At 52.9% G+C, this 10,946-nt stretch overlaps 1 protein-coding gene across 1 annotated transcript in view; it reads left to right on the forward strand.

The window, feature by feature from the left end:
• Positions 1–7,893: 7,893 nt before the first annotated feature.
• FAM78B (family with sequence similarity 78 member B) overlaps positions 7,894–10,946 on the forward strand; it is a 41,139-nt gene continuing 38,086 nt past the window's right edge. Inside the window, exons 1-2 of the mRNA XM_015571292.1 lie at positions 7,894–8,057; positions 9,570–9,647. Of these exons, the coding sequence (XP_015426778.1) occupies positions 7,894–8,057; positions 9,570–9,647 (242 nt within the window). The remainder of the gene's footprint in view (positions 8,058–9,569; positions 9,648–10,946) is intronic.

A 10,946-nucleotide genomic window follows, 5' to 3' on the forward strand; every position in this document is an offset into this window, starting at 1 on the left:
ACGACCAAAAGGTTGTTCAGCTGTCAGGTCTAATTAGCATATTATGATTTTATTATTATAGATTAACCAGTTAAATTCACAAGCATCAGCTGAGCAGCTGCTCCCTTTGGAGGGGACCAGGCCTGCAGGGGATGGCAGTTGACAGCCTGGGCCCTGGCTTGTGCAAGCACACTGTCCTTGGTCCTGAAGATGCCGAGCTGAAGAGGATTTTGGTCCGACCCCTCATCCTGGGTCTGGTGGGGAGGCACACGTGGGAGTCAGGGATGATGACACTGTGCTAAGTGCTGCGTTAGAACGACAGACAAAGGAACTTTGGAAGCGCAGAATAAGAAGTGTGACAATTTGCTGGAAGTGGCAGAAACCATTTCCCAAAGTTGGTGGCATTCTCACTAAACCTTGAAGGATGAGTAGGAGTGTGCCAAATGCATAATGTGACAAAGGACCTTTCGAGAAGAGAGAGAAGTGCGCACTTAAGATACAGTGATGAGAGCCTGGTGTTTGGAGACTCGTGGGTGGCTAGACACAGGAGATGAGGGAATCGCAGGAAGTGAGCTTCAAACAGATTTCTGGGGCTAGATCAAAGGCAGCTTGGGCATCCTGTACAAGTTCTAGGAGGCACCGAGGGCTTACCCTGGAAGGCAGAGGGCTGATTCAATTTGGAGGCCTGGGCAATGGGTGAAGGTTTAAGTGAGGGACGCAGCAGTGTGGTTGGAGAGCCGGCAATGATATGAGTAACAGTAACAAGGTTCTAAATGTGTAGCTGGGAGCTGAGAGAGAGGCCGAGGATGGCTGCACAGCCCTGGCTTATGCCTCCAGGTAAACTAACCAAACCTGGTGATGCCGGCAGAAGAGCATTCATTTAGGGTGCAGACATTGCCAGAAGTGAGATGAGTGCTCATTCCTTCAAGGGTGGTGTGGGACCTGCTCACCCATCCGGGTCCAGGACGCCGCCCTCAGTCACAGAGCCCATGGTTTCCCTTTGCAGCCGCACGGACAGGAAGCGTTGGCCCTTACCCGCTACAATGGCCAGGTTTTCCGTCAGGCTTCAGTTACACATAACGAACCACCTCTGTCTACATTAAGCAGAAAAAGAATTTATTAAAAAACATTGGATAACTCAGAAAATCTCCAGCTAGGCCAAAAGAACAGGCAGGGAGGCAACATGACCAGGGACAAACTCGGCCCACACTGTGGGTGGCCTCTGCGGAGACCCCTCTGCATGGGGCGACAGCTCACACCCCTGAAGCCCCAAACGCCACCTTCGCTGCCCCCAGTCGCCAAGTGCCCTGTGGCTTCCCTCATCAGAAAGAGGGGTATGGCCCCTGCTTCCGACTCTGCCGATTTCCTAATGAAAGTCTCCCAGCAGCATATCCGATAGTCAGACCAGATCTGTGGATACGCCCACCTGCGAGGAAGGCTGGGAATGGGGGTGCCCGGCTGTCCCTTTGGGGAGGGGAGGCTTGTAGGGAAGAAAATGCCTCAAACATGGAACGGTTTTAGAACATGTGATGAGAAAACAGACAGACATTAGCTTCGGAGGGTTGCTGATGATGGAAGAGGCTAGAGCTATGTGACCGCCCCCTCCTGGGGTTGGTGAACCACTGTTTTGTAGACATTACAGTATCTTACTTTGCACAATGGTTCTTTCCCCCAGATGGGCAAACGCCTGTGGCAGGTGAGGGGAGGTGTCCAGTTTTGTGCCATATAGTTGGTGCCATGGTCCTGGGAGAAGTTCGATGAATGTGTCTGTCTGCAAGCCCACAGCAGCCACAGCCCTCTCTCTCTCCATCTATTCGCTCAGTGAGCACTTAGTGTGCCTGCTGGCGTCCAACCTGTGCTGGGCATTGCAGCTGATTCAGGAGACGTGCTGGACGCACATGTCTCACACCCTGCGGTCAGCGGGGCCTCCTATGCTAAGTGCCCAGAGACGATGCCTGGGGTTTGTCATCACTGTGATCACCCACTGTCCCTATAGGAGTGACCACGCTTTGCCCTGATCACAATCTGCCCAGGCAGGCGAGAGCTTCCCTTGGTCAGGCCCCCTGGCTGCACCTCTGTGGTGGTGGTGTCCACAGGCTCTGCCTCAATAAAAAGAAACAGGAAGGGAAAGGGTGCCTCGTTCCATGGAGGGATCTTGTAGGCCATTTCAGCAGACTCTTTGAAGTGAGGATTCTAGGCCTGAAGGGGAGGCTTAACCTCTTCCCATCTGTCTCCCCAGAGGGCGGTCATCCAGGATGCATCGTTCCCCTGCATCTCAGAGAGCTGCTCGCTTGATCCTGCGACTGCAGGAAAGAAAGTCATTTATCAGCACTGAGCCAAGTCACTCGTCTTGACCCCAGGGGGCAGGCGTGAGACCCTGGGTGATGCCTTCAGTTCTCAGGCTGAGTTCCTGTGTTGAGAGGTTAGGAGGCCCCAGGGGCTCGGGCCTGTTTCCCTGGAAACACAGGCAGAAATCACCTTCAAGGAGGCCAGGCAAATCCACTGTGACTGGGGCCAGCCCAGCCCTGCTGCTGACATCAGCGCCTCTCAGCGGACTGGCCGAGGCTTCCGGAAAAGGAGGGGGAGGCCACTGCCCAGCACCCACGGCCCATGGGCCTGTGACTTGCTCTGGCAGAGCTTTCGGGAAGGTCTGGGGTGGATGGACGTCTGCTCTGAGGCAGGGTAGAGCGGATCACACAGACTTGGGGCTCACTGAGTTTAGTCTCTTGTTCCTACCCGGTCCAGGTGTCCTCCCTCGAGGGTTCGGGACCATGGACCACACCATTCTTTTGGATTTGAAGTCTCTTCAAAAGCCAGGTCTTTAAGCGACCTCACCTGAAGTCCTTTTACGTCTATATCCGCCTCCAACCAAGATGGGGTAACAGTGGCTGAAGTTTCTCAAAACAGCTGAGAAACTGGAGAGTGTGTGGGGCAGCAGGTTTCAGACCTTGGACAGCAGACAGTAAAGGGAAGAGACATATGTCATGGGTTACCTTACAGGACAAAAGGCACTTTATAGATGTGATTAAACCAAGGATCTTGAGGTGCAGCGACTATTTGCCATGAGTCCCTCTCAGTGAGGGAGGGAGGCAGGAGCGTGGGAATGAGAGATTGGGGAACCGCACTGGGGACTGAACGCGGAAGGAGGGGCCGTGAGCCAAGGAGCGCAGGCAGCTTCTAGAAGCCGGGAAAGGTAGGCAGTCAGCCCTGCCGCCACCTGGATGTTAGCTCCGTAAGATCCATTTTGACCTCAGAGCTGTAAGAGAATAAATGTGAGCTATTTTAAGCCACTACATCGGTGTTCGTTTTCCAGCAGCAATAGGAAAGTGATACAGAGAGGGAACATGTCCAACTCACTCTGTGAGGCCCACGCTATCTTGATACCAAAAGCAGACCATGAACATAAACCCTAGAAGATAAAGATCTACAAAGAGGCTAATTCCTCATGACAAATGGGGCTTCACCGGAAAACATTACTGTGGTTTAACACGCCATGATTTTCCAGCCTGCCCCCGATTTCTTGAACGGACCTGGGCTCCAGCCACCGATCCTGAGTCATCTTCCATCGTCCCGTTCTGCCTGGACCTCAGTATTTACCTGCACCGGCTTTCTCCCCACTCCCTGCATGTACGAAGGGCCTCCATGCTCACTCAACTCCTCTGGGAGCCCTCTCGCTGGGATCACACATTCATTCTTCACCTCTCGTCTTCTGCCCCAAGCAGTTTACCAAGGCATTTCCCAAAACTAACCAGGAAGAAATACGGAGGTAGCCATGAAGGTAATCTTGTCGAATTACAAGCACAGACAAGGAAACTGAGGCTCAAAGGCTTGTGTGACCTGCCCAAGACTAGGCAGTTGATATCACTTCCCCTCCTGTTAACTAAAGGACAGGAAGTCTTAGAGACATGACTTTCCCGTTAGCCCCCGGGGCAGGTGTGGGCCTATTTTAAGATACAATCAATTGTGCTTCGAGCATTTTGGAGACGCAGCCTGGCCTCCCCCACCCAGCTCGGTGGGGGCTTGTGAAATGAAACCGAGATGTGTGGCCTGCCGGATGCTGTCTCGTGGATGCAGGAATGTGGGTGTTGTCTCCTTGCCTCAGGAAGTGTAAACACTAATGCTTCCACTGTGTGTGAGGCTTACTGAGAAATACCCATAAAATTAGCTGCTCTTCCAGTAAACACAGCAGCCGATCTAAAGCGTCTCCGGTCTTCTCCTTCCCTCTACCATGGGTTTCTTCCGATACCGCTCACTCCCATTATGCAATGTGACTTGGCCTTACGTTCTATTTGTAAATAATAGTGTCCAGTAGTAATAGAAATCAGTACTTATTCCCATGGTCAGTGCTCACGAAGACTTCTGCCCCTATGTGGTGTTTGCTCAGCCTGGACGGAGACCCGGGTGGTATTTGGTGCGTGAACACAGCACACATATAGTCCCTCGGACCCCCACAGCTCCTCCAGGCACAGCGTGGACGGCAGTCAGGAGGCGTGGGAGCTGGAGCTCACGTGCAGACCCCAAGGCTGGTGCTGAGAGATGCATCTAGTCCCATGGGCACAGCACCGTGTCGGGAAGGCCTGGCGTGGGCGTCAGAGCCTCGGGTGGTGACGCTGTGTCCTGGCCAGGGGCAGAGCGGGAGGGCCCAGGAGCCGAGAAAGGCAGGCAGCATCAGGGAAGCCTGTGAACAGGCAGCAGGGACAGCCACCGCCGCGTCCGGGATCTCTCTCCCACCCAGGGTGCAATAGGGCCTCAGCTCTATGAGGACCGAGACCCTGGGCAGGTTACCAAGACGAGGTCCCCAACTCATCCCACAAGTATTTTGTGAGTGACCACCGTGAGCGAGGCATTATTTGATGGCTGGAGAAACAGCAATGAAAAAGACAAACTAGCTCCTACCCCCATGGAGCTTATAATCTAGCGAGGAAGAGAGAGCATGAACTAACCACAGAAATGAAATGACTGATTAGTTACTAAAATGATGAGTGCTGTGAGGAGGAGGTACCAGGGCTCGAAGAGTGCCTGGCAGTGAGCCCGCTGGGTCTGGGAGTCACAGGCATTGCTGACCGCACAGGCTGAGTTGGCTGAGGGAAGACATCGGTGCCTTCAATAGCTGACGAAGTGATCTCGTGCCCAGTCTATTCCCGGGATTGAGCTGAGCATCTGGGACACGCAAATGGACAAAAAAGGTTTGTCGACATGAACGTGAAGAGCACACGCGGTAAAAACCAGGCAGTGCTAAGCACCTCTCCCACACATGAGGGGGAGGGCCTGGGCGCGAGGCACAGGGTAGGCAGGGTCTAGAGCACAGCGTCTTTTTCATCACACGGAGCACGAGATGACAGGAGCCCATTTTCCTGGATTTAGGAAAGGCAAGGGCAGCATGTTACCTCCTGTCTCCACATGGCAGCTGCTCTGCCTGTGACTGAATGAGTGGATGAATGGCTCTTGGCCCATCTGTGAACAATAAGTGTGTTTGAGGAAATTGATTCTCAGCTTGTTTATAAGGAAGAATTGAGACAAGGAGAAGGAATCGCAGCATCTAGATCAGTGTGGCCATGTAGGTTTGCATGTTCCATTATTTACAAATTGGATACGTGGGCCCCACAATGCTGATCTGTTCATTAATAAAACACTCATACAGAGGGCACCTTTAACAGGAAGAGCTGAAAGTGGAAATTCAGTTATTTCCTTCCTCTGCCCCAGTGGAGATCATTTTAGAAAGCGGTGCTCTGGCTCTATGTGTTGGATGGGAGTGTGAAGATGGAGGAGACTTCGGCCAAAAACAGGTGGCCAAGAAGAGACACTGGCCTGCAGGAAGGAGGGACACTGGCCTGTAGGAAGGAGGGACACTGGCCTGTAGGAATGAGGGACACTGGTCTGCAGGAAGGAGGACACTGGCCTGCAGGAAGGAGAACACTGGCCGGAAGGAATGAGGGACACTGGTCGGCAGGAAGGAGGACACTAGCCTGCAGGAAGGAGAACACTGGCCGGAAGGAATGAGGGACACTGGTCGGCAGGAAGGAGGACACTAGCCTGCAGGAAGGAGAACACTGGCCGGAAGGAATGAGGGACACTGGTCGGCAGGAAGGAGGACACTAGCCTGCAGGAAGGAGAACACTGGCCGGAAGGAATGAGGGACACTGGTCGGCAGGAAGGAGGACACTAGCCTGCAGGAAGGAGGTGTCCACGCATTGAGATGGAAAGGATGACAGATATTCAGACAGAAACATCTATTGGGCAGGTGGACTGCGGGCCTGGAGTTGAGGGAAAATGTTGGGGCTAAAGGAACAAACTTAGAAGCCAGGACAGAAAATAACTGTTAATACCTCTAACCCAGGTAAATGGCCTGAGGGAGACTAGGTAGGAAGGAGAGGCCCCTGGGAACACTACCGTCGGGGAGAGGAGAAGTGAGGGGGCCTGGGAGCTAGGAGGACCGGGATTTACAGAATCGTAGGTGCAAAGCCTGCACATAAGGACTGAGAAAAGGATTCAGTGTGTCAGACTGTCCAGGTGACCTTCCGCCGGCCAGGTGAGGGACCGGAGCGTGCTTCCTCAGTCTGCAGCCTGACGCGAGCAGGCTGGTGGGAAAAGCTGGAAGCAGCTGCCGCGTCCTGGGCCGAATGCCTTCTGCAAAGCACAAGTCGTTGCCGCGTGCACCACGCTGAGGCGCCTGGCCTGGCCTGGCGTGGCAGAGAAACGGTAACTCTGACTGCAGTGGTGGTAGGAAACATTCACAACCAGAAAAGAGTCGTTTCTTTAGCCTGTGCTCTTGGGCCAGAAAGACCCAGTTCACCTCCGGCCTGTCTTCAGACCATCGGAGCCAGATGGAAATCCGTCTCCATTCTTCACAGCTCTGGAGGCAACCTCTCAACAGCTCTTGTCTGCCCTGCAGTTTCCGAAAACCCTTGCCAAGGTCAACTGGAAAACAGGCCCTTGTGACCCAGAGTTTCTGAATAGCTCACTTGATGAGTAATGAGCTGATCAACAGGAGAAATAAAGTCGGAGATGGCCTGCTTCTGGAAAGACCAGGCGTGGGGTCATGGGAGGCCCAGTGAGTGGCCTGTGAGGGGCGCGCCCAGCCTCCGGGGTGCGCTCCCGGGAGCTGGCTCGGGAACTGAGGGGCTCTGTCCTGCACGGAGACATCAAACGCAGGAAGCACAAAGGAGCGCCTGTGCTGTGCCCCGAGAATAAACTCGGGCGAAGTTACTCACAAGGAAGGATTGTCATCAAGATCTTGTCATTGAAGCGTTTCCATTTCTCGGTGCCCAGAGCAGATAACCCTTGAGCTGGCGCAGCGGACTCCAAGACAAAGGGCATCACTTAACCGCAGGAGGCGCGTTGGGAGAGGGAGAGGGAGAGGGAGAGGGAGAGGACGAGGGGGTACTGTGCCGAAAGCACTGGGGTGGAAACAGAGGCTTGCTGCAGGTAAAGAGACAGAGCTCAGAGTGGAATTGTGGGAAATACCATTTTCTCATATTTTCAAAAAATAATCAGGCATTCAAACATTTTTTTTTTAATTCTCACCTGAGGATATTTTCCCATTGATTTTCAGAGAGAGCCAAAGGGAGGAGGAGAGACAGAGAGAAACATCGGTGTGAGAGAAACATATTGGTTGGTTGCCTCCTGCCTGTGCCCCAACCAGGGTCCGGGCCGGGGAAGGGCCTGCAACCGAGGTACGTGCCCTTGACCGGAATCAAACCCAGGACCCTTCAATCCTCAGGCCGGCACTCTATCCACTGAGCCAAACTGGCTAGGGCTAAACATTTATTGATCCACTCCCAGGCACCAGGCACTAGGCTGGACAATAGGACCTCACGACATATATCCTTGGAGAGTGAACTGCCTACTGAGGGGATCAGGTGTGACCCCACCACCGTGGGACAGCATGGAAGGTGCTACAGAGGCAGGTACAGGATGCTACGAGGGGGTGAGGAGACGTCCAGCCAAGAGAGGAAGACAAGCTACAGGAGCGGCACTGAAACATGGCTGCACCTGGGAGTCCTCTCATCTGAGCTGCAGGCGGAGGCCCGCTGCCATTTGCAGATCAAATATTCATGGGTGAAAACAGTCCCCATCAAGTAACCAGAAAGGTCTCTGCCTCAGTTTAATTTGCTAAGACACAAGTCTGAATGGCCTGCCAGGAGGCCAGAGTGCACGGCCAGCCACTGAGCTAGTGACGGCCACGCCCTCCGCCGGGCAGCCCTGTCCCAGCACGGCTCAGCTCTTCCCAGCGACATCCACGGAGTAATTCTCAGGCTGGTTTAACTGTTTTTCTCTGCAGAGTCAGGGAACTACGGAGTTAATAAGGTACAGATGTCATAAGGTAAGGAGTTTATTTTAATAGCAACATTTATTTAAGTAGTTTTAGAAATTACCTTGGCCCCATAGGCTATAAAACCATTAAAGAGTCCCTTACATTTTTTTCAGTTATACTTTACTGCTTTTTATAGTGGAAATTATATGTCATAGTGACTTTCATGGTTTTGGAGACTCGTGAAGGTCAGGGGTGAAGCCTTTGAGAACGTCAAGGGTTCAAGTGCATGAATAATGAGTTACATTTCATTGGCACTCTGCTGTTAGAGCCTGGTCTCAATTTAAGTTTGAAAAAAAAAAGATTTCTTTTCCTTTATATCAGCGGTTCTCAACCTGTGGGTCGCGACCCCTTTGGCAGTCGAATAACCCTTTCACCAGGGTCGCCTAAGACCATCCTGCATATCAGATATTTACATTACGATTCATAACAGTAGCAACATTACAGTTATGAAGTAGCAACTAAAATAATTTTATGGTTGGGTCACAACATGAGGAACTGTATTTAAAGGGCCAGGAGGTTGAGAACCACTGCTTTACATGATTTTCCTATAATGTGGGGGAAGGAAGGGGACTGTGGCTGCACCCTGTTTATGAAGGCTTGGCCTGTGCTACCAGACGACAAAGGATGACACTTATGCACAAAGTTGCACCCTGACAAGTAACTCAAATCAACAAAGAGAACTAAATTCCCCCAATTGAATGCTTTTCTCTTGGGCTATTTCCTGGAATCTAATAACCTCTGAAACGCAAACTCTGGCCCCTGCACAAAACACCCTCCAAGTTCCTCTAACTTAACACAATAGCACACCTGCTCGTCCGCTGCCCTCCTGTCTCCTTGTCCTGACCGTCAGGATCGCATGAGTTCATCTCCTGAAGCTGGACAATTCAGAGCTGGCCAGACTCTTCCCCCAACACCTCCCATCAGTTACCAAATAAATAGATTTTACCTCTTCCCTGCAGCCGGGCCTCTCCAGCCCAGGGCGCTGCCCTTGCTCAGGGCCAGGTCATCTGTCTGTCCTCACAACATCCCGACACACTGCCTGTAGCTACCGTTGGTCTATTCTCCACATTGACAGAGTAAATGTTCTCAAAATGCAAACCTTGCATCCATTGGCTTCCACAGGTGATCGAGATGTGGGATCTGATGCCCGTGGCCTACACATCACACCTTGACTGCGACCGTTTTTCACACCTCCAGCATTTTGCATTTGCCCAACTCTTGCCCGCACCGTCCGGTCACCCTTCTCCTCTTTGCGAGCCTCTATCTGTCTCTTCAGGATCCGCTCTGAGGGTCACTACTTCAAGACAGCCTCGTGTGACTCCGAGGCTCCCCTGTCCGGGTCCCACAGGATTGGGTACACGTCACAATCTGCAGGGACAGCTTGTTAACCGAGGGATCTCCAGCGATCCCTGAGCCATGGTCACCTTTGCGCCCTGGTGCTCTGCACATGCACGGCGCCCCAGGCAGGCAATGTTTGCTGGATTAATGGACCGTGATTGAGATCTGGGCTACCTCGGAAAGTGAGAGAAGCATGTTATCAAAGAGCCAGACTACTTTTTTTTGTTAATTATAAAGTGCATCAAGGTGCCAGCAAAGTTAAAACAAGGATGAAGAGTGCTTAGATCTCAACCAAGTTTTAAATTACTCACCACAACTCTTCTAGCTACAGACTAACTTTAGGCAGCCTCCTGCGGCCAGTTAGAGTATTTCACACTTGGGCACCAGTGAATGTCCCATAATTATAGGAAAAGCTATTAGTTTTGAAAATATAAATGTAAAAAGATGCCCAGGAACAGCATCTGCTAAATATTTTTTTCTGCATATTTGACCACAATATCAGACACAGGATGTGGTCATACCGAATGCGATGCCCAGTGCAGGGTGGGGCGGAGGGCGGCAGTCTCCACAGGGGGTTACAGTGAGGCCCTTCTACTTTCTCATTCATTCACACACACAACTGTGGTCGCCACCGTGTGCAGAGACAACGCAGGACCCCTGAGATTCCAGGCTTCCGAGGGCAAGATGGATACAAACCGCAAGGGCATCCTGGACAGTTACTGCTAAATCCAGCCCTGTTCCAACAGGTGCTCTTCCCCTTGTCCTCAGCGGGTCACGGGTTACCTGGGGTGACCTCATCCAGCTAGCTGGTCGCGCGGGGCACAGCCGTCGCTAGGACGCTAGAACGCAGCTACGCTCGCGTCCACAGTGCGGCGTGTGGGTATGTGCGCTGCGGCTGCTGAAAGAGATGTTCTCAGATGGAAAAGATCCGCGTGAAGGCAGGCGGAAGTAGACGCTGAGCTCCGGCTGCCCCCGAAACTGCTGGGATCTTGGTGACTGGAGCTTAGGTACCCTCCCTCCAGGCCCAGGTGGGAAGAAAACTTCCAGGCAAATGCAGGGAAGACCCCTGTCCGCTGCTCTTAGCACCTCTGCTGGAGCCTCGACCTCAGCTTCCACAAGGAGGGGCACGGGGGAGCCCCATTACAATAAAGGACCCCTCTCAGCTACAGCTGCTCCCCTAGCCCCTTTCTGCCTCCAACGTGCACTGCGGGTTCCCACCCTGAATTCTGACAGCGCTGCGCCCCTCTCCACCCCCCACCCCACCAATCCTGGCCGGCCTTGTCCCCCACGCCCCCTCCCACTTTGCCTGGCCTGG

Source organism: Myotis davidii, unplaced genomic scaffold (genome assembly GCF_000327345.1).
Source record: "Myotis davidii unplaced genomic scaffold, ASM32734v1 scaffold668, whole genome shotgun sequence".
Classification (NCBI taxonomy): Eukaryota; Metazoa; Chordata; class Mammalia; order Chiroptera; family Vespertilionidae; genus Myotis; species Myotis davidii.